The 24,610-nt window shown below is 45.9% G+C and overlaps 1 protein-coding gene across 4 annotated transcripts in view; it reads right to left on the bottom strand.

Moving 5' to 3' along the window:
* LIFR (LIF receptor subunit alpha) overlaps positions 1-24,610 on the bottom strand; it is a 636,999-nt gene that overhangs the window by 102,453 nt on the left and 509,936 nt on the right. For all 4 annotated transcript variants that reach the window (XM_085631117.1, XM_085631122.1, XM_085631121.1 and 1 more), the window contains exons 14-15: positions 10,090-10,309; positions 1,916-2,095 (exon numbers count right to left, since the gene is read on the bottom strand). In XM_085631117.1, coding sequence (XP_085487243.1) covers positions 1,916-2,095; positions 10,090-10,309 — 400 coding nt within the window. The remainder of the gene's footprint in view (positions 1-1,915; positions 2,096-10,089; positions 10,310-24,610) is intronic.

Genomic DNA, 24,610 nt, shown 5'->3' on the forward strand with positions numbered 1-24,610 from the left:
TTGTGTAAAGGTACAATGCTCTAATGCCCTTAGGCCAAGCTTGTGCTATATAAAACTATATTTAAAAAAAAAACACCTTGCAATATGGATGAACAACAAAGCCAGACAGCCAACAAAGGCATCTAATCGTGGGCAAGAAGATAGATGTAATGTTAATGTTATTGACATTTGTAGAGCGCAAACTGCTACCCGAAGGTGTCCTGGCGCTAAAGATGATGCAAACGCCTCTCTTAAGATATGCTATACAATGGAAACAATGTGTCTTCTCCAGACAACTTAAGCTCTGCATAGCAGAGACTTAAAAGACATGAAAGAGTGGCATAGAATTTTATGCTCGGGTGACGGCACTGTAGAACATCTTCCCTATGAAAGACAGTCACTGTGGACCATCTTAGCATCAGGAAGGAGCTAAATTGTGCCTCTACCCTATACAAAGTAGACTATGTTATCTATTGAGTCACAATAATATGTTCAACAACAAGACATACAGCCAGAAGACCACATTGTATGGAAAACGCGGAGTACTAATTCCAAAAACAATGTGGCCTACATAAACTTGGTATCTGAAATACACGCAAATGCTACACTACAGATATTTGGCAGCAAGAATGGAACATCATGCTCTCTTTAATGTCCAACTGTTATCAGCCCAAGGTGAGTTTGTAACCAGGCTTTCCTTGTAAGTAGTAATTGCAGGTATATTAAATACGTCTTAAATTTAAGATGTACTTGTATGTGGGCTACATTCTGCTTTCAAATGATTGTAGGGCTGGTGTGTGCATCAGAGGTCGAGATGGTCGGATTCAGCCAGATTTTCTGACAACTACTTAAGATACATTTATATACCATGCATCTAAATGGCATTAATTTACATAGTCAGTGGTTAGCTTGAAAATCTGGCATCTACGATCTCCATACATCTCCTGGGTCTATAGAGGACAAGTGATGGTTCAGAGAATGCTACTTCTAGGTCTCTATTCTTCAAAGTGACACTGGGCTCCTTTCATCTTCAGCCTACACAAGGATGACACCTGAGGACAGAGATGGACAGAGTGGAAGGACTAACAGGTGAGCAGAGCAGCATTCAGAGTGAAAGTGCTCGCAGACTGAAATTCCTATAGTGTTTGACTGGCCAAAGGAAGAACTTGCACCTTCATTTAGTACCAACTTGCACCTTAATGACTCCCTGAGACAAATATCCTGCAGCAGTGGACTGGTAATTCACCCTACCTGTGATATTAAGTGGCATCAGAGATTTGAAGTGGTATTAATTTGTGCCCTTCGCATATGCATCTACCCTTCTTATTTCATATGGATCCTCCATGCTCCCTAGCCACCTCTGTAGCTGGTGCTATGGGTCTGCCTTTTGTTGGATGGCCTCTGGCAGGAAGCTCAGACATAGAAAAATATTGTAGTCTGTTTGGATCAACAAAGGGGTTAGTTCGCTTTGGGGTTCAAAATGACACTACAGTTAATTCAAGCTGTGCTCTTGTTGTCTAGCAATAGAGCTGCAAATCTTTATCGGCAAACAACCCCTTGACAATTCTAAATGTTTTTGTAGCAATCACAGAATAATGCAATTTGTTTTAGCACAGTTTGTCTGTGTGATGCTGCTATGGAACCCTAGATGTTGGATACTGCTGGGAGTCTGTCTATATTTGCATGGCATTTGCAATAGCCAGAATAACAACTATAGATTCCAAAACTCGAAAAAGATATGTATGTGGATGTATATGTTTGAAAATATTCAATACTAAGAGTTTTTGAAACTAAGTTTAACCTATAAAAACAAGTACTTGTTAAAGATCTAAACAAAATAATGTTCATGCATTTCCATTTACAATGCATAAAAAGTGCTACGTATGACATGGTACATAAGTTAAATATTTAAAAGAAATTGTCAACTCAGACTTACAAGAGGGAATCCATGCATCGGTTGCATCCGAAGGAAATGTTTTCCAGTCCAAGGGTGATGGCACAGACCCCAATGACTGGCGCCACTGCACCGTGATACCACAGGTGGCACCGGAACCATAACGCCACGTGATGTTCATGCCATCACCTGTTCCCACAGCATACTCGGTTTCAACATTACCTACGAGTAAAACATCAAGTAAAAGAGAGCAAAATAACTGAAAAGGTATGAATGAGAGAAAAATAGATGTTATTTTTATAAAAGCAGATACATTTATGGACAGACTTGATATATGCTGGATGTCGTTGAACCTGTGAAAGGGGATGACTATCTGGAGCGTGAGTGTATATTTAGGAACAATGAATACAGCACAGGGCCGCTTTTAAAAACTATTTTCCATTTTAGAACAGGCCACTACTAGACTGACAACGACCCTGTCCTGTCGTCTTTTATTAAAACTGCCAAAAAATAAAAAGATGGCTAGAAATGTCATTTTATGCAGATAGATGGCAGAGGAGGCAGGGGGTTCAGAGCAGGTCAGGCCCGGGGTGGGCAGAAGGCGGAGAGGCCGTCTGGGGCCATGCAGGAGGGGACAAGCGCTGCACTTTACTTCCCCTCCAAAACGGAAGGAGGAATCTCAACTCGTAGTAAAAATGCACATTTTATTAACCTCTGCCTGTGCTGGAGAACATCAGGAGGGATTAAATAGAGAAAATATTTCTTATTTGTTATAAAAGTATCTTCTGCTCTGTGAGAATAGATACATTCACAGTGTGGGGCCCAGAAGGACAGAGTTAGATGTTTCGAGCTTCCTTCGCCCTATTTTTCACGACACCGGAGCAGCACTTAGTTGCCTAAATACTCCACTGCTCACGTCTTTGTGGTCCAATGGGGGGGTAAGGCAGCTGGTGGCTGTGCAGTGTTCACAACAGTAAATGTAACACTAGAGAAGCAGCCTGCTGACTAAACATTCCCGTCTACCATCGACAAAGGCGCACTAGAAAATCCCCTGCACTGCTGGTCAAGGTGGAAAAACACCAAATTAACTCCCACCCTGGCACAAGACAAAGGAGAACACAAGGAGGAACGACGAGCCATTCGAGCCCTTGTCAAAGATATAGAAAGTCCTAAATAAAGCAATACCCTTCTGCACTGGGGAAGGTGTAGGGGCCACAATAACCCTGCCGGCCCTTGGGCATGTCTGCGAGAGTTTAAAATGTAAACAGCCCTTTCTGGCTCTGAGCAGGGGTTAGTGGTAACATCAAACCCGCCAACACATGGACCTGATTGAAAAGGTCATGTACAGGGTGAAGCGAAAACAAATATCTCTCTCTGTCCTTCAGTTTTGGCAGGGTTAATGCTTGACCTTTAGGCACAGTGGAGGAAAGAACAACAACCCCATATCATTTGGTGGAGAGCCTGATCTTTAGAAACAGGAGCTTCCCATGGGACTCCTCCAGGCGGTAGCTGAACTGGGACGCACACCCTTCCCCAAAGACCAGGCCAGAAACCTCGTTTCATCCTAGACAACAAACTCACAAAGAATAAACAGGTGAATGCAGTGACTTTATCCTGCTTCCGCATACTCAGAATGCTCAGCAAGATTTTCAAATAGTTTCCCACGTCCACGAGACGCACTGTCACCCAGGCCCTCATAACCAGCAGGCTAGACTACCACAAAGCGCTCTATGCTGGCATCTAAAAACACTCTTGCCAGACTCATCCTAGACACCGCAGAAATGCGCACATCACTTCCTACCTCACAGAACTACACTGGCAACCCATCCAGGGAAGATGCCAATTAAAGCTGCTCGTCCACGCCTACCAAGCCCTCCACAACAACAGACCTACCGTAACTCAACAACTGACTTCAACTCCACCATACAACCAGACAGCTACGCTAAGCCTCACTCGCCCTAACAAGTACCCCCCCCCGCATCCACAGAAGCAAGTGAGGAGGGTGCTCCTTCTCCTACATCTTCGCCAAGACCTGCAAATTAACTCCCTCAACACATCAGTACCGCCCCTTCGCTACTCAACTTTCACAAGAAACGGAAGACCTGGCTGTTCAACTTGAACTCCACCCGACCTACGTTCCTGCTCCAGTGCCTGGATACCCTCATGGGTGATAAGTTGGAAGGAGATGGTAGAGTGGACGCAACCAGCAAAATAATCTCTGATAACTTGGCAAAGCCAGGGATTCTGTTTTCCTTTGACCTCCAATCCATCTGGCAATGGCAATGATCTGCTTCTTTCCCTCATGGTCAGGCCAAGAAGGTGGGAGAAGGAGAAGATTCCTTCTAATTTGGATCTCTTTGTCTTCTTACACCACAAGCACTCCAACATTGTGGTTGATTTCATCCTCGCAATATTCATGAATATCTGAAGTTAATTTATTTAATCTCATTTTTTTCTAATATTAGTGGTTTTCCTTGCTTTGATTTGTGAACATGCTAATATTTGCGAACAAATGCTATTGAAGGATAAAACTGCCAATTGAATTTCCATGGTAAATGGAAAAAAAACACTTGTTTTTTGATACACCTTCACTGATTCACTTTGCTCTCTTTGTTCAATCTGTAACAACTGTGATAGGTTAAAAGCCTGCACTATCTACTCTGGTTTCCCCAAGGTTTGGTGCAAATTGGTTAAGGTGGTTGGGGATATGCAAAAATGAGGTTTCCTAAAGAGTGTTTTCTATGTCGAACTCAGTCTTAACTAAAAAGAGTCAGATATCTGATGTGCAGAGTACAATTTGCTTTTTATTGATAAGTTATTGATTGCTTTTTAATTTGCGGTTCTCGATTGTTTTTTTATTGATAAGCCTTCGCCTCTCATGATAAATCATGAGAGGTGAAGGCTTCAGTGAGCCTTGATACCTCTCCCCTTCCTCCACAATAGTAATAGTAAATGGCAAACCAATAAGATGCTACACCTCGGGCCGGAATCTAGATACTGCAAGCGTGGTAGTGAATTAGACGTGCTAGTGGTACTGGAGCTGCTTGGTGCTCAACTCACAGGTAACAGCATCAAGATTCACCAATTTGCCAATGAGTCACAACTCTACTAGACAGTCTACTCTGCTTTAGACATTCAATGCCACTGCTTGCACATCATCCAGAACTGGATGTCTAAAGCCTACCTGAAGGCTCACCCCAACTAAGACAGAATTTCTATTTGTCAAGAACAACAAAAAGTACAAACCTGGCTCAATGGCATGAACCTTTATGGTTTCAAAGCACAACCTTCACTGAATGCCAAATCACATAACTTCACCCTGGACACCAACCTCTCCCTCAAATAACATACTGTCAGAAAATAAAGACTGCCTGGCACCAGCTCCCTCTTCTAAAGTCAAACAGTTTCTTCCATAAAGCGACTTCAGAATTACTATTTAAACCGGTGTACTCTTACATCTGGATGGTGGTAAGGCCCTACTCTATGACCTCCAAGGCTCCATCAGGGCCAGAAAAAATATGATCAGATGATAGCTTCATGATGGAACTCCATTGGCTCCCGTTGCCAGCCGCACTATCTTCAAAATTAGCTGCATCACTTACAAAGCCAAAACAACTAGCACTGGTGCTCATCTTGCAGACTAGCTTACCACCTCTAGTGGCTTTCGGAACAGCCACAGCCAGGACACCAACAGACTGCAAACAGGACACCAACATAATGCAAACTAAGTGTAATAAAGAAAAAACAAAACTGGCCTTTTCTATCTATTCAACAGGATCTGTGTATCCATCAGGACTGCCCAAATGCTGCTCCAATTTAGGAATGAGTTGAAGACTCACTTCTTTAAAGAACCCAACAATACAATCCATTAACTGTGCAGACTTTAAGATTGCCTTTGACCAAGTACAGCACTTTGCGGCCTTTTGGCTAGGTTTGCACTACAGAAATACCATATTCATACATAACTACTGGTCTCCATGGATGCAGAATAATCGGTATCTGTAGCACTCCTTGTATAAGTATTTGAAATATTTTGTCCTTCAGGATGATCTTTTCCCCCTGCTTTTTGTAAGCGTCATAATGGTGCTTAACCAGCTCCCCCATTGATAACAGTAATATCTTTAAAGCAGGTCAATGCAGTTGGCAACACGCCACAGTGCAGCTGCCCCCCACTGCTAACCACTTTCCTGTGCCATTGATTTTCTTGTCCCCCCCAACCAGGCCAAGGGGTATACTGCATGCGTGAAAGCCCTTGTTAGTGCAGTATGTACAAGTGAATTAGATGGGACACTTTCTCTAAGGTATATATGGTCTTGCAGAACAGCTTTATACTTACTCTACACCCTAAATGCGAGTACTTTTGCTTCAGCTGGACCCCTGAAGTTCTACTGGAGCATTTAAGTACACTCCTCAGCACTGGCAAAATTGTACAGATGGCTCAAAAGTTTATGAGTGCCTCAAGGAAAAAGTCATTTTCTTCTTCCACTACACTGAGCTTAACCTTGTGGTGATCTGCTGCCCATTGCATAAAAGTTTGTTATGGGTTTGTGTTATCCAGTAGGGATGGCCTGACTGGGTATTACTCCTAAGATGGGTCACCTGAGGGGTCCACATGATAGTCACGTCAAGGCTCACCTTCGCCATCTGCAGGTATTGGTCTTCATATATTCATGGCTGATCTGCAGTGGGGTCCTAATCTGAATCTGTGCGTTTAGACTGTGCCGGGGATAGTGACCATGAAGATGACTGTGCGAGTAGAGTTGCAGGTGGCTTCCTGGGCTTTTTCTTTTTTGGGTGAGGGGTAGGCCTTAAACTCCTCTGAAACTGCTTACTCAAGGGCAGGCTGTGATTTGTAGGTGTGAGGTTGAAATATTTGCGAGCCCAAACTGCCTCGGTGGCCATCCCTCACTGGGGATACAGTTTGGCCCATAAAGTTTGACTTTGTTTTTTTCAGATTCATGAATCCTTAATGGAATTTTAAGCACAAACCTCATGATGCACAGTGCCAAGTCTCTTGATGTCATTGATGATGTTGTTTGTGATGTCATTGCTAACATGTACTGTCAATCATGTGTGCTTAACTACTCATAACTGGATATTTCAGTGGCAATACGGCTGAGATTTCTAACATAACTGCACATTAAGTGTCATTTTTCAGCAATTTTCTAAACAATATACTAATTTTCTGAGAAAATTACCCATTACCAACCTTTGAGTGAAGCCCTAACAAGTAACTGTGTAATTTGGGACTTTACTGCCATCGAAGGGTTCTAGTGAAACTACACATCATACTCAATAAGGCCTAAACCCCATTAGTTTGCAAATGTCACTGGAATCCTAAGGTGACACAGCAGAACATACTATACAGTTGCCCACAAGTTAAGAATATATTATTACATGTCTGTTTTGGGACAATTAGGTTTTTTCAGTTAAATATTTTTTTTAAGTAGGGTTTTTGAGGTAGGAAAACAACTAAATGTGTATTATTTACAAACACACACACAACCACCCATGTATATTCATAGATAAGACATTACAAATAATGGTAGTGCACACCTTGTAAAAGTTCTCATATGAAAAATTCTATTCTAAGAAATTGACTGAACACCATACACAGTGCTGTTGTAGTTCCAAATCAAAACATAAACCCCACTTAAATTGCACAATTTATAGTCCTCTACACAAAACATAACCTGTTCTCCACTGTATAAAGATCTTCACTTGTGCATTCAGTGATACAGAAGATATCAAAATGCATTTAATAAAGGCTATTCTATTTGGCATTCTAAATGAGGAACATAAAAAGCTGGCAAAAATTAGGACATAAATATTGTAGGAAGCTGGCTCTTTATATGATATATCAAAATGATATATATTGTGTGAAGAGTCCCAGGGGTTCCCTTCTGAGGGGAGAGGGGGGCTTGTAATGGCAATCCTTAGGCGCTCTTCTAAGGGGCAGTGTGTTCGAGCAACTTACAAGACCAATCTCCAGGAGTTAAGGTGAGTGGTGGGTAAGGCCCACGGCAGCACCAGCAGAACACCACCAGTGCAAATAGGGCAGCTGGGTGGAGAGGTGCAAAACAGAGTTGGGGGCCCAATGTTACTCTATAGGGATCGGTCTCAATGTAAAAAGGGGCTGCAAGCTCTAACTGGGAGGCCAGTTGGGCTGAACCAACAGAAGGGCTCAGGCCTCATGATGCCCAGAGACGTTGGGTCACCTATGATCCTCTTCTGCACAGCACAGGGGCGACAGGTGCAGAGGTGTCTCTAGGCGTCTTGTTTTTCTTAGAGAGAGCTGTTGCGGTAGAGGGGACCTGCGTGCAGAGGCTGCAGACATGTCAGAGTTCACTGGGGTTGCAACCACAGTGGACTCTGTCTCTTGAGGGCTGGGGGACCTCGTTGACACCGTTGGCCCACTTCTATCTGGCTTAGAGCAACGGGTGCAGTGGCGTCTTCAGGCATCAGGTTCCAGTGGTCACAAAGTCCTCACAGGAGTCTTTGGATGCCTGCAGGGAAGCTACTTTTCGGGAGGTCTTGGTTCCTGGGTGAAGTGCTGGCAGGTTTCCCAGGCTTCGTGGACACAGCAGCTGACTGCTGAACATGTTGACTTTTGGCACAATTGTCGAAGTCAGCAGGCAAGCAAGCAGGGTTGGAGCCAAGTCAATTTCTGGGGCTTCAGTTCTTGCAGGATGCGACTCTTCACGTCCTTTTTCGTCTGATCTTCTGGCGCCAAAGACCCCCCTAAATACTGAATTTATGGGTATTAGGGGAGTGTAGGGTGATAGCCTATGGGCTACTGACCCTTGGTGTCACTATGCCCCCTATATGACCCCTTCCTGTGGAAAGTGGGCATATAACCCTGTCCCAGAGTTCCTATGTGTGCCAACACAAAGATGACCAATTCTGAATAGTCGTACCCACATCAGGTTAGGCCACCTTAGAGTTGTACTAGACTGGGGGTGAGCACCTGACTAGTTAATTTCCCCCCTGTCCAGGTGCCAAAGTGCTCCAGTCAGAGACGGTCGGCCTCTTCTGTGAGGGGAGACAGATTCGCAATTCAAAGGCGTGAGCTTCTTTGAAGCTCGCCGGCCTAGGAGTGCTAATCAGTATGCCATTCTGAGGGAGGGCATGTGAACACCCTCTTCACTTGCATGTTTTGTTTGTGACCTCCTGAGAGCAAATGCCCTTACCCTGGAAGGTCACAAATCTGTCTCGGTTGGCAGGCTGGCAGAGACCAGTCAGTCAACACACCAGAGGCTGGTAGGTTTTCAGTGGGCACCTCTAAAGTGCCCTCTGTGTACATGTATTCACCAATCTACCACTGGAATCAAGGTGGGTTTGTGAATACAAGATGTTTGGTACTATACATCCATATTTTCAGTGAAGCCGTCATGTAGCTGGGAAGCTCGTTTTCACCAGTGTCCAGCACACGTTCTAAAATGGCTTCTTTGTTCACTTGCACTGGCAGTAGTGGAACTGACCAGCACAGGGGCATATCTGCTTATGTAGGTATGCCCTTACATGTAATATTAAGCACCCTGCCTTAGGGCTGCAAGGTCTTCTGAAGGGGTGACTTACAAATACTAAATGCAGCGTTACGGGACATGGCACAGAGGGATGTGTAACATGTCATATTTTAACTTTTGTCTGCATCAACACATGCAGCCTGCAGTGGTAGTATTGCATGCGTTTGGTGAGGAGTCTATTAGAGTGGCACAATTCGTGCTGTAACCCTTGGATACCCTTCTTTAGTACTTCATGCCCTAGGAACCAGAGGTACCATTTACTAGGGGCTTGTATAGGGTGCTATAGGTATAGTCAGGTGGGGGGACAATTGTACAGTTTTGGGAAAGAGATTTGGCACTCACTCTGGACCTAGTTAACAGGAACCCATTGCACTTCAAGTCGAGATTATTCATGTACCAGGGAAAAAGTGGATGTGACCATGTCAAAAAGGGGCACCTTCCTGTGACATAAATATTGGCACCACTTTCCCACACTAAACAAAATTTTTTTTTGAAATCTCATTCAATTGTGTTAAAATAATGATTCCGTATATAGCAATTCATACCGTCTGCTGTTTTTGTTTTAAATGTTACCCTTACCCAAATTTAAAAGCATTGAGTCTGTGAAATTAATGCATTTGAAAAAAGTGATGCAAAATATTGCAGCAATTCAACTGCAGAGCAATAATTGAGTCCACATTGAAAACTCACCACTTGTAAGCTCCAGAGTAGACAGGTTTGCAGGGGGGGAAACCCCGGCAGTGTTACTTGCCACAACACTGATTATGTAATCTTTGTTGGCAAGCTTTATCTGTGTAGTGGTCTGCGGAATGCCAACAAGGCGTCTCTCTGGCAAAGAATTCCCATTCAGTGCCGTCCACTGAACTTCATAATTAAGGATCTCCCCATTGGCCGCATCTTCAGGTAAAGGCTAAGAATAAAAACCAACATGTAAAGCAAATCATCATCATGGTTGCATAAGTAAAGAAGGTAAAAGGAAAATTTCAGTGGATACTTCCTTTAAACTAGGACACCTGTGATGATAAGCTGACAGACGTGGGCACAATTCATAAAGCTTATTCTTTGAGTAGCTTTGTCTCACCCACAACGGTCACTTAGAGTGTAGCTGCCATGTTTTCCCTATGATACCCTGGCACTGCCTCTGTTACATCTGATGTCAGGGGTCATAAAGGCAGTAACAGAGTAAAGAGGGATCTGGGGTACTGTTTATTGTTCATACTGTCCACTGTAATAGAACATCAGACGTAAATAGGATGCTAATAAGTGGCTACAGGTGGGAAAAAGGATGAATCCTGTAGACCCAAAAGAAGTAAAAAAAAAAGGCTCTGGCAAAGTCAATAGGTCTCACATATACAAAAGCTATTGGAAATGCGTTTTTTGCCAATTTGCAAACCAGTGTGGCTGCTGTTCAGCATGGCCAAATGTTAGTGGAGTAGACTGTTTTAGAGTGAAGTGGTAGAAGTAGTGTTGTGGACTCGATTTGTTGGAGTAAAGTGTCGTAGAGGTGAGTGGAGTTCAGTGGCATAGAGTGTTGTAGAGTAGACTGGTATACTTGAGTGAGTGGCTTGGAGTAGGGTGGGTTAGGGTGGACTGAGTTGGAGTGGATTGAGTTAGTGGGGTGGATTGGGTTGGAGCTGATTGGGGTGGGTTGGATAGGGTGGATTGAATTGGAGTGGACTGAAATGGAGTGAGGTGGAATGGATTGGGGTGGATTGGAGTGAGTGGATTAGATTGCTTTGGGTGGGTAGATTGGAGTGATGAGACTGGGTTGGGGTGGATTGGAGTAGGGTGGTATGGAGTGTGGTGAATCAGAGTGGGGTGGATTAAACTGAACTGGAGTGGGGTGGATTACACTGGACTGGGGTGGATGAGGCTGGACTGGATCGGGTAGATTGGACTGAATGGGGTAGACTGTAGTGGGGTGAATTGGATTAGAGTGGGGTGGACTGAACTGGAGTGGGGTGAACTGAACTGGAGTGGGGTGAACTGAACTGGAGTGGGGTGAACTGAACTGGAGTGGGGTGAACTGGACTGGGGTGGGGTGAACTGGTCTGGAGTGAACTGGACTGGGGTAGGGTGGGTTGGATTGGAGTGGGTGGATTGGAGTGTGGTGGGTTGGATGGATTGAGTAGGGTGGACTGAACTGGGTATGAAGTGGACTGGGTTACAGTGGGGCGAATTAGAGTAGAGTGGATTGGACTGGAGTCGGATGGACTGGACTGGAGTCGGATAGATTGTAGTGGGGTGTGTTGGAGGGGTGGATTGTAGAGAGGTGGACTGGATGGGGTGGATTAGATTGTAGTGGGATGGATTGAAATGGGGTGGGGAGGACTGGAGTGTGCTGATGTGGATGTGATTAAGGTGGGATGGAATGGAGTAGGGCAGATTGCATTGAGGTGGGGTGGATTGAGTAGGGTGAAATTGATTGAGTGTGGTGTACTGGATTGTAGTGGGGTGGACTGAAGTTAGGTGGAGTGGGGTGGAATGGACTGGCATGGGTGGAACGGACTGACATGGGGTGTGGTGGACTGGAGTTGATCAGATTGGATGGTACTGGGGTGGACTGGATTAGAGTGAGGTGGATTTGATTGAGTGGGATGGCTAGAATTGGGGTGGGGTGAACTAGATTGGGGCGGAACAAACTGGATTTGCTTGGACTGGATTGGTCAGGGGTGGAGTGGATTAGACTGGGGTGATGTGGAGTGGGGTAGATTGGATGTGGCTAGATTAATTGCTGTGGGGTGGATTGAAATGGGGCGGATTGGAGTGAGGTGGATTGGAGTGGGGTGGGATGTATTGGAATGGGGAGGATTGCTTTTGGATTAGAGAGGGGAAGAATGTTTTGGATTAGAATGGAGCAGGTTGGAGTGAGGCAGATTGTTTTGGATTTGAGTGTGGCAGATTGATTTGGACTGGAGTGGGGCAGATTGTTTTGGATTGGAGTGGGACAGATTGTTTTGGATTGGAGCTGAGCAGATGGTTTTGCATTGGTGTGGGGCAGATTGGAGTGGGGCTGATTCTTTTAGATTGGAGTGGGGCTGATTCTTTTGCATTGGAGTGGGCCAAACTGGAGTGGGCAGATTGTTTGGATTGGAGTGGGAAGGATTGAGTGTGGCATATTGTTTTGGATTAGAGTGGGGAGGATTGGAGTGGGCAGATTGTTTTGGATTGCAGTGGGGCAGATTAGAGTGAGGCGGATTACAGTGGGGCAGATTGTTTGGATTGGAGTCAGGCAGATTGTTTTGGATTGGAGTGGCGCAGATTGTTTTGATTTGAAGTGGGGCAAGTTGGAGTGGGGCAGATTGTTTTGGATTGGAGTGAGGTAGATTGTTTTAGATCGGAGTGGGTAAGATTGTTTTGGATTGGAGCACACAGGAGTGGGGCAGATTATTTTAGATTGGAGTGGGGCAGATTTTTTTGGGTTGGAGTGGGGCTGATTGTTTTGGGTTGAAGTGGAGCAGACTGTTTTTGAGGGGGGCAAATTGCTTTATATTGAAGTGGGGCAGATTGATTTGGAATACAGTAGGTTGGATTAGAGTGGGGTGGAATGGGGAGGGAGTAGGGTGGATAGGATTGGAGTAGGGTGGATTGGATTGGGGTGAGGTGGAGAAGAATGAATTGTGATTGAGTCGGTGGATTGGGGCAAGGTGGACTGGAGTGAGGCAGATTGTTTTGGATTGGTGAGGGTAAATTGGAGTAGAGCAGATTGTTTTGGACTGGAGAGGGGAGTATTGGAGTGGGCAGAATGTTTTGGAATAATTGGAGCACATTGGCGTTGTGCAAATGTTTGGATTGGAGTTGGGCAGATTGTTTTAGTTTGAAGTGGGGCAGATTGGAGTGGGGCAAATAGTTTTGGGTTGAGTTGGGCAGATTGTTTTGGATTGGAATTGACAGATTGGAGTAGGGCAGACTGAGTAGAGTGGAACAGATTGTTTAGGATTTGAGTGGGACAGATTGTTTTAGATTGCAGTGGAGCAGATTGGAATGAGGTAGATTGTGTTGGATTGAAGTGGGGAGAATTGGAGTGGATCAGATTGGAATGGGGTGGATTGGTTTGGATTGGAGTGGGTAGATCGGAATAGGGCAGATTGTTTTGGATTGGTGTGGGGCAGACTGGACTGGGGAAGATTGTTTTAGATTGGAGTGGGGTACACATTTTTTGGGGATTGAAGGGGTGCAGATTGTTTTTCAGGGGTCAAATTGTTTTGGATTGGAGTGGGTTAGATTGGAGTGGAGCAGACTGTTTTGGAATACAGTAGGGTGGAATGGAGTGGGGTGAATTGGGTAGGGTGGGGTGGAGTGGGGTGGATTCGATTGGAGTGGGGTGGATTGGTGAGGGGAGACTTGGTATGGAGTGGGCCGATTGGGATGAGGTGGACTGGATTGGAGTGTAGCAGATTGTTTTGGATTGCAGTGGGGCAGATTATTTTAGACTGCAGTGGAGCAGATTGGAATGGGGCAGATACTTTTGGATTGGAATGGGGCAGATTGTTTTGGATTGAAGTGGGCAGATTGTGTTGGATTGAAGTGGGCAGATTGTGTTGGATTGAAGTGGGGAGGATTGGAGTGGACCAGATTTGAATGGGGTGGATTATTTTGGATTGGAGTGGGAGATCGAAATAGGGCAGATTGTTTTGGATTGGGGCATATTGGAGTTGGAAATATTATTTTAGATTGGAGTTGGGCAGAACATTTTTGGGGATTGAAGTGGGGCAGATTGTTTTTGAGGGGTCAAATTGTTTTGGATTAGAGTTGGTAAAATTGGACCGGGGCAGACTGTTTTGGAATATAGTAGGGTGGAATTGAGTGGGGTGAATTGGGGAGGAAGTAGGGTGGATTGGAGTGGGGTAGACTGGATTGGGTTGGGGTGGATTGTAGTAGGGTGGATTGGAGAGGGGTGATTTGGGATGGAGTGGGCGGATTGGGGTGAGGTGGATTGGAGTGGGCAGATTGTTTTGTATTTGAGTGGGACAGATTGTTTTGGATTGGAGTAGGGCAGATTTTTTGAATTGCAGTGGAGCAGATTGGAATGGGGCAGATTGTGTTGGATTGGAGTTGGGCATATTCCTTTGCATTGAAGTTGGAAAGATTAGAGATGGATGGATTGGAGTGGGGCAGATTGTTTTGGATTGGAGTTGGTAGATTGGAGTGTGACAGATGAGAGTGGGACAGAATTTTCTGATTGGAGTGTGGTAGAGTGGGGCAGATTGTTTTGGATTGGAGTGGGTAGATTCTGTTGGATTGCAGTGGGGCTTACCAGAGTGAGTAGAGTAGATTGAAGTAGGGCAGATGGGACTAGGGCAGACTGTTTTGGAGCGGAGTTGGTCAGATTGGAGTGGAGCAGATTGTTTAGGATTTGATTGGAGCAGATTGTTTTGAATTGGAGTGGGGCAGGAAGTTTTGGATTGGTTTGGGTCAGGCTGCTTTGGATTGGAGTGGGGCAGGTTGCTTTGGATTGGAGTGGGGCTGTCTGCTTTGGATTGGAGTGGGGCAGGCTGCTTTGGATTGGAGTGGGGCAGGCTGCTTTGGATTGGAGTGGGGAAGACTGGAGTGGGGCAGATTGTTTTAGATTGAAGTGGGGTAGATTGTTTTAGACTGGAGTGGGGCAGATTGTTTTAGACTGGAGTGGGGCAGATTGTTTTAGACTGGAGTGAGGCAGATTGTTTTGGACTGGAGTGAGGCAGATTGTTTTGGACTGGAGTGGGGCATATTGTAGTGGGATGGGTTGGGAGGAGAAGAGTGTGGTAGATTGGAGTGGAATTGGATTGAGGTGAATAGTTTGGAGCGGGGTGGATTAGACTTAGTAGAGTGGATTGGCGTGGGACAAATAGGAGTTGGGTAGATTGGAATGCTAGGCCTTCTGTAATGAATTACCAGGCTTTAAAGAAGAATGCCATGCTGTCTGACAAATGGCAAGCAACGGGCGGGCTCCAAGCCCTTAGATGTTAACAACAGTGTCTGGCAAGTGAGACGCATGCGCTACAGCATGCTCTTGCAGACTCTACCCTAAAAATGCATAAGGATACTTCATGTATCCCTGGCATTTTAGTGAATTGGCAGCCATGATCTTACTACTGTGTTAGCTGTGAATAGCTCTGAATTGCCCTAGATAATACCACTTTTCCTGCGAGTAATAGGGCCAAATGTACATACGTTAGAAATTGCGAGTTCCTAATTGCGAAATGTGTGAAACACTACTGTTCTGCAAGGAGATATATGTTTTGCAGAATGGCCCATCTCCATATGCTCTGAGCTAGGTGTGAAAGCTGCAGAGAGTGTGTTCCCCCCTGTTTCTGTATGTAGTACATTGCTGTCATGTTGTCGGTACGGACCAGGACAGCTTAGCCTAGGAGGTGGAGTTGAAAAGATTTTAACTCTAGGAAGATTGCTAACAGTTCCAGGTAGTTTATGTGGACTTCTCTTTGTTGGGGGTCCATATGCCCTGGATGGTATGGGTTTGAAGATGAGCTCCCCAGCTGGTGAGCGATGCATCTGCTGTTAGCACGGTTTGTGGAACAGGGTTGAGGAATGGCCGTCCTTTGGAAAGGTTTTGGGTGTTCCACCACTGCAGAGAGCAATGGGTGCAGGCGTCCACCAACACCAGATCTGAGAGCTGACCTTGAGCCTGGTTCCACTGACGTGCCAAACATTCCTGTAAGGGATGCATTTGGAGTCCTGCATAAGGGACGAGGAGAATGCAGGAGGCCATCACCCTGATTAACTGCATGAACACTCACACTGGTAGTGAGTGTTGAGGCTGAAATTTCTGGATTAGAGCCTGTATGGCGCTTATCCTGACTTGATTGGGATATGCTAGAGCTTTTAAAGTGTCGATTGTAGCCCCTAGGTATTGTTGTTTGCTGGACGGTTGGAGATGGGATTTGGCGAGGTTTACTATGAATCCCAAGCTGTGAAGCAGTTGAATTGTGTTGTGTGTGTGTTGCACACAGCTGCTGTGTGATTTGGCTTTTATGAGCCAGTCGTCAAGATAAGGGAAGACATGAATATGCTGTCTCCTTAGGTGGGCTGCAACTACTGCGAGGCATTTGGTGAAGACTATGGCTGCTGTAGTGACCCCGAATGGGAGGACTTTGAATTGCTAGTGTTGACCATCTACCACAAACCTGAGCTATTTCCTGTGAGAGGGGTGAATGGGAATATTGAAGTAGTCGTTCTTTAGATCCAGAGTGGAGAGAAAGTCGCCCTGTTGAAGTACTAAGAGCACCTGTTGGAGAGTGACCATGTGAAAGTGGTCTGACTGAATGTAGAGGTTTAGCGGCCCGAGGTCCAGTATGGGCCTGAGAGAGCCCTCCTTTTTTGGAATTAGGAAATACATGGAGTAAACCCCTTGGTCTTGATGAGGCAAGGGGACTGGTCCTATTGCATGTTTTTGTAATAGAGAGATAACACCTCTTGTCTGAGAAGTGTTAGATGTTCCGAGGACATGGTACACTGTCTGGGAGGAATGTTTGGGGGTGTAGAAGTGAGTTCCAGGCAATAAGCATACTGTATAAATTGTCTTACCCACTTGTCTGTTGTGATGGAATTCCAGACAGGTAGGAACTGTAAGAGACGTCCCCCGACAGGAGTGGGATGATCGGGGGGAAGTGCAGGGAAGTCACTGTTTAGTGGTGGGGGGTGCGGCTATTGTAGTCACAACCTCTCCCTTTATTATTGTTGCCTCTGTAGCCTCCGCGAAAGTATCCTTTCGGGGAGGTTTGAGTGGGGCTCTTGTAGGAGGAGAAGGGATGTTCTGAACCCATGGTTTTGGAGCCAGGTCTGTAGAAGGAGTGGCGAAAAGAGCCTCTAGGGGAAGGGAACTGTAAAGCCCCCATAGACTTAGCAGTCTCTGTATCTTTCTTCATCTTTTCTAGGGATGTGTCAACTGCGGGTCCGAAAAGATGTTCCTGATCAAACGGCTGATTCAAAATAGAAGTTTGAACCTCCTGCTTGAATCCGGAAACCCGGAGCCAAGCGTGTCTACGCAACAAGATGCCAGTGTTAATTGCACGAGATGTGGTATCGGCCGCATCGAGCGCACATTTTATTGAGGTATTGGTAATGAGTTTGCCCTCCTGGATAAGGTCGTTGGCTATTTGTTTGTACTGGTCAGGAAAGTGTTCCATGAGCTTTTCAAGCTCGTCGTAGTAAGACCCGTCGTACCTAGCCAATAAAGCTTGGGCGTTGGCAAACCGCCAATGGTTTGCAACCTGCGATGCAAAACGTTTTCCGGATGCGTCAATTAATTTGGAATCCTTATCAGAAGGGGGGGGTGTCGCCTGTACTCTGTGAGTTTGCACGCTTGCATTAGTTACCACAAGGAAATCAAAGGGAATCTGACCTTTAATGTAAATTGGGTCATTGGGAGCTGCCTTGTATTTTTTATCCACTCTGGGATCGAGAACCCTGGCTCTGACTGGGTCCTTAAAAACTTCTGGGGCATGTTTTAGCAAGCCTTTTAACATTGGCAGGGTGCTTGTTGACTTTTGCGAGGGTGCGAAGGTTTCGAGCAAAAAATCTTCATCTAAGGGGTCAGAATGTAAGGGGACTGTGAGAAGTTGGCCTGATGTATGATGTCACTAGTTCTAGTGTACACCTTATATCAGTCCAAATACCCTTATGGTGATTGGTTGTAAAGTCAACCTTATAGACCAGCTATCCTAGTGGTAGCATGGACAAGAGCAGTCTTAGGCTAAACTCTGAATGGCATGTGAAGCCAGCTGTGATACCATATATAATCCCTTGAATACCAAATGAAAGGACACCACAACAGATATATATATAAACTAAAGTGTATTTATTCTAAGCAAACCCTCAGCACTCTTTATGAGATTAGAGGTAAGTACAACACAGTCTTATTTAAGCATACATTAAGTCACACAGGTAAGTAATACAGTTAGGCCCTAGGGGCCACGCAAACCATATACTAAGTAAGTGGTATAAGAACCACTGTCACGGAAATAGAATAGGCCTAGGCCTAGGGAATCGCTGGGGCTACACTACACTAGCGTTAGTTAGGAAGTGGGAGGCCCACGGGATTCGTGTGCAGAGTGGAAACACTCACGCGTAATGCGTAAAAGTCAATAGCAATAGTACAGTTTAGAAAACGGTAGATTTAGGACACTTCCGGAGTAGCTAGGAAGTTGAGACTTGAAAACTAGACACTAGGATAGTCACTATCCTGATGAGCACCGGAGTACCCAAGTTACCTAGCCCACAGGCTGCGGGTGCATAGGGGTGAAGATGCGTCGTTTTCGTCGTCGACTCCTATGGATGCCTGAAGAAAGATGCTGACAGGCAGTCAGTGAAGAGTGTCCGGTGGATCCCACGGCTGGGATCAAGAAGAGAAGAAACCTGCAAGCAGAAGGGACAGAGTCAAGGTCACTAGCCAGTGACCGCGTGGAACCAGGAAGGAACCAGGCGATGTCGTGAGGATTGCAGGTGAAGGTGAAGCTTGTTGCTGCAGCCAGGAGGACCAGGAAGCGTCGAGGACGACCAGGACCAGGAGGCGAGCTGTCCCACGAAGGCTCTTGCTGTCGGCGGCGTCGAAGTTGGACTAGGACTCACCAAGCCTTGGCAAGCGGAACCCACGAAGAACGAAGGACTTGCTTCTGGTGCAGACCAGGAAGGTCTGGGGTGCTTCTTCTTTGCAGAGAAGCGGGAGCCAGTCTGGAGGAGCCAAACCAGCGCAGAAGATTTCAGGGAGCGTCGTCACAAAGGCCACTAGCCAGCGGGCAAGCAACCGGACAGACGCGGCAAGCAGGAGACTGCTGAAGGGCCCCACGCAGGACTCGTGGAGTGTGGGGGGCTGATCTTCGGTGCAGATGGTGCTTGGGGTTGGGGCTTCTCAATCCCCGGTGCACAACTTCGAGGGTACCTCAGAAGCTGCGCTGTAAGTTACTAGCCACTTTTTCCAGGTAGCCGGTCCCACGTCGCTCGTCGCCTCCACGGATCTCAGCTCTGCTGCAGATGTGGATGAGGGTCGGAGAGGTCTGGAAGTCAAGGCTCTGGTCGGGCTCTGCAGTCGGTTCCTCGTAGAACGGTCGCAAAGCAAAGGGTAGTCTCTTGATGGTGCCTGTTTGCACAGGGTAGCCACTCCTTGGCTACAAGGGAGATTCTTCAGTCTTCTTCTTTCGTCGAATGTCGAAGGTCCAGAGTTTCTGTTCAGTTTTGCAGGTTCAGGATAATCTAAAGTCTTGAGGCCCAACTCCCACTCTTATACTAATCTGGGGGGCTGGGATACCTGCTAGGTCACGCCTTATGGGTGGGACCTGGGAGGGGGTGGTTACACCCACTTCCCTTTGTCCAGTTTCGCGCCAGAGCTGGGGCTGGAGTGCCCCAGCGCCGGTTTGAACTGGACTATGCAAGGAACACCTTGTGTGCCCCAGGCATGTCTCATTCCTTTCAGCCCACCCTGCCCCAATACACTAAAGGCTGTCTGGGGAGGTGCTAGCACCTCCCCAAGCAGGAAACCTATTGTCCAGGCCTCCCTGGCTGGGATCACTCCCAGCTGCAGGAGGTCAGACTTGTGTCGTGGCAGCAGCATCCATTTTGTGATGCTGAGGCTTTGGTCAGAGGCTAACAGTTGAAGTATGATTGTAACATGTCTTTCCCTCTAGAAGGGGGGAATAATATTCTCATGTCCAGAAATGGCATGGGGGTATTATTCCACAGTGTTAGACACCTTACACGACATGTTTTGATACAGACCAACCATAGTTACCATAACCGTTTAAGATTATAAGGCACTTTAAGAGTATATGGTAGGCTATATCATAGAACAGCTATAAGGACATGGTTCCGAAAGCTGCAGACAGGCTCAGCTCATGCTAGAGCACCATCTCACATGTTACCAAGCACTCTGCCTCCAGGATTGTTAAGGCCTGCCATAGGAGTGACTGATAGGTACACATGTGTCTATATATGAGGGTAGATATAGGCATACTATATCTAAGCAAGGGGTGATTACACGACCTTGCCCCAGCTGAGTGATCAGCCAGTTGTGTCTGATTGGAAGGCCAGACCAGGGGTGGCATAATACATGCTGCAGCCCCTGGGAGGCCTAGGGTACACCTATGCCCTGGGTACCTAGGGTACACTGTACAGGGTCCAATAAGGTGATCCTTACCAATTGGTTATGTACCTAGGGTACATGGAGTCCATTTTACAGAGAGAGCAGACAGCCTGAGACCCTGAATGGCAGGATATCAGGCCAACTAAGTCGAAAAACCAGCTAGACACTAGGCAAAAAGTTGGGGGTAACCATAGTCAGATATCCACCTTCCTACAGGGACCCTGTGGTATTGGGCAGCCCTGTTGATTTGTTGCGCAAACCGAGTGTTGTCATCTGGTGGGGACGGCTTAGATGGATAGAGATCCAGATCATTATGTGGGTTAGGATCTGTATTGTAGTCCCCCGAAGTGTCTACGTCATGTGGGAGGCTTTCCGTGGGGTCTTAGACTCTTTAGGTTTTTGCGGCTCCGAGACTTTTTTCGGCTCTGACGATTTTTGGAAGTCAGAAGCCTTTTTTGGCTCTGAAGATTTCTTCGGTTCCGAGTGTTTGTCCTTGCTATGCTTCGATACAGAGGGCTTCGGCATCAAGGTTCTCTTCGGCGTGGACAAAGAGTCTTTGACTTGTTGCTTTGGTGCCGAGGAGGACTTTCCAGTGCCGGTATAGGGTTGGCTCGAGCCTGAGCCGGAAGGCTTATGTTTAGGTTTCATAGCCGGGCCCGAGAGCGGGAGTCTGTAACATGTCGCTGGTGCGACCCAAGCCGGAGGGCGAGGGTGTTACCGGAGCCTTCGGTTTATTTTTCGGGAGAGGGGTTTCGGTTCTCACAGACCGCTGAGCCGAGGTGACTGTTTCCTCTTCGGCATCGAAGTTGTCGGCCTCGGAGACGGAGAAGTGTTCTTCATCACCCGATTGTTCCGACTGGATATTGGGGTCTGCTTCGAAGATGTCCGGAATCGAACTGCTTCCGCGAGACGTCAAGCCCAACGATCACGGATGGTTTTCTTCGACCTGAACGATGCACAGGCCTTGCAGTTTTTATCTTCGTGCTCCGGGGAGAGGCAGAGATTGCAAACCTAATGCAAGTCTGTGTGTGGGAACTTAGCACCACATCCGGGGAATTTTTTGACAGGAGTCCTTTCCATTGACTGTAGGCGTGGTCGGCGCAGAGAGACCCAATGGCCTGCATCGAAGATCGAGGTCCAGGAGTTTGTTTTAAATGCGCGTCAAAAAGGGAAACGCGATCGAGACAATAGCGTTGAGTGGAGAGGGATTGCGCATCGAAGGGGCATTCCAAACCGATATCGTCCCGGAGCGCAGCAATTCACACCCAATGGCGGAAAAAAACAATCTAAGGATGGAGTTGATGGCCATGCGCACTATCGTCCTAGGGAGGAGTCACCTACCTCATGACTACAAAGACTTCTTTCAAGACAAAAACAAAGTGCAAACATCCGAGCCCAACACCAGATGGCGATCTATGCAAAAGTATACAATCTGCAGCTCATATGCCTCAAACACGTTTATGGTTACGTGTATTTATGCACTAATTTAAATAGTGCACCCTCTACCCGACTCAAAGGTATTGGAGCACTTTACGTGCGTGCCAGTTACATGATCTATGTTTACCTCATTTGCCAAGAGGATATCGAGTGTTTTGCAGTGGCCTCCCTTCTATGCTTTCCTTCATCATACTTTATGTGCTTCTCTGCACCAGCGCTCCAGTTTAATGTTTCCCATCTGTTTTTGCTCCCCCCATAACTCTCCCACACCAGTACAGCCTTCTACTCTGTGATTTTTTGTGGCCCTAGCATTTCTTGTTCGTATGTGTACTTCTCCTTGCCGGCCACTTTGCATCAATAATTCCCGACCCACCAGTTTTACAGGTAAAACTTCTCAATTTTTGCCTTCACCCTAAGGTGAAAATAAAATCTTAACTCTGCACTGCCTTTAGTGTAACTTCAAAGACACTGGTTAAAGTTCTTTCACACTCACCATTTCAGAACTGAAGCATTTTCAATGTTCTATATATACAACAAAGCCACAGTTGTTGCTTTTTTTATCATATTCAACTACCAGTCACTGACAAAACCAATAGTCCAGGCTTGTTGTAAGTGTAATGTTACTTGTTGTATTATATATCTGGACGCAATGACAGAAGCAGCAAAATACCTTTCAGGCAGCACACTATGCTAACTAAGCACAGATTTTTTTGTTTAAATTTTTTTCAAGCCACGTCCTTAATTACATTGGCCACGTCCTTTGAGAGACACCCACACAGTTTTTTCATCACAATTAAAGCCCAGGTTACAAGGATGAAACATTCAAAGCACCTAAAAAGGCCTTATGTTATAAATAACCGTATTGCCATTGAAGTAATCAGCACACAAATTATTTTTAAAGTATTACAACTCATTGTTGTCTGTTTTACAACAACTGTTGAAGTACTGATGGATTTTGGTCAAAGCTTCTCTGTTTTCCCTAAGCAATTGTTTTAGCGTTACCAAACATTTGTAAAAAGGAACTTACTACGTACCAGCCCTTCTAAGAAACACTGTTGCCCATATTATACACACTATAACATTTTTCTGTGTATTTTAATTGTTATAGATTTGCTTTTTCATTAAAACACGCTTCCCTATTTGAAAATGTGTGCTACATTATAATAACACCTCCTTTGCCACTGTAAACACACCATAAAAATAAATCTTAATTTTGCTGCCACAGTAGTGGGACAATAATCACAAAACTCTAAATCTTTTTTTATGTTAATTTTATTTTTAATAAGGTCGTTCAGTTGCGCATGATGTCTTCTTGATTATATATAAGGTAACAAAAATGCTTATAAGACTTTTTTATTCTAACCTTTCAACATGCTGCACAGCAGCCACAATGCTCTACAACATAGCTTGAACACAATGGCAAAGCTAATAGCTCTGGCTAAACACTAAGAAGGTCCCAAAGGCGAGACCTATTGGCTATGCCAATGTTTGTTTAGCACACAGAGCACCTTATAGGAGGCGAATACGAGAACATGATGCAACCAACACAACCGCGCTAGCGCAATTGTGTGCCTTCTCACGCACATGAAGAGATCTTGCCCTCCCGTATAAAATATTGCATTAAAAAAATAAAAAATAAATAAAGATTTCCTGTTTGAGACTGCTTTGAATTCTCTGGGGTCAGCAATAAATGCTAACGAGAAGTGGGAAATCCCTAGAATGCGTGAGAGTTGACGTGCATTCAACTTTTACAACTTTTACAGAAGCACTGAAACCATATGGCAATGTCTGCTTCTCCCCCCGACTCCTTTCTGAACGCCACCTCACTCTGTTAGCCTTCATGTCTCAGTGAACACAGACCTAGGTGGCAGCACCAGAGGAGCAGTGAGGGAAGTGGATATTCGCAGGGCTCGAGTCAGGGTACCACGCGGGTGGACGGCGTCCCCCCACTTATTTTACCGGGAGCTCGATAACTGGAGCAAATGGAGCCACACATTCACTCTTTGACCTCTCTGGGGCGAGATCGGAGCTCATTCAGAACGCTGCTCACGCGCTGGCTTCTCTGATGCAATCGCATCTAAGGGGTGAGCGAGGGGAGGCAATGAGTCTGATGGTGCAGGCCCCCTGTCGTGACGTCAGCGTCCCCCCACTTCTTTTTAGGTCTCGCCTGATCCAACACTTGCGCTGGTCTGGCCGAGACATTTAGTGTACGGGTTTTTAAAGTGCTACCTCACTGGCCTAACGCTTGCGTTCACACGAGCGTGCACGTGCGCAGCCGCCATGTGTCTTTCCTCCGCCGCACTTGATCTCGATCACTTTCACTTTAATGCTTGTTATTATACCCGTCAGCTCGGCTTAGAACATTCCCAGATGACATCAATGCAGACCGTCTGTATGTTTAAATGGGCTTAAATGCAAAAGTTTGCGAGACATTTGCATTTAAATTAGACTCGCTTGGCTGGCATGTCATCCAAGGAGTCTGCACCGAGTCAAAACTGGTTCAGAGGTTTTTATTTTGTTGCACATTTCAAAAGATGCCCGCAGGCTGCAAATAAAATGTTTGGTGCACTAGTGACCTAGTAAATTTTCAATCATATTCAGCTACAACTGTATTGAAATCCATAAATCACTGACCCCAGTTATGTCATGATTACAGTGCTTATTTTCTGCCCACAGCGATTCTTGCTGTTTGCTCTATTG

The sequence above is a fragment of the Triturus cristatus genome, chromosome 2_1, assembly GCF_964204655.1.
Source record: "Triturus cristatus chromosome 2_1, aTriCri1.1, whole genome shotgun sequence".
Classification (NCBI taxonomy): Eukaryota; Metazoa; Chordata; class Amphibia; order Caudata; family Salamandridae; genus Triturus; species Triturus cristatus.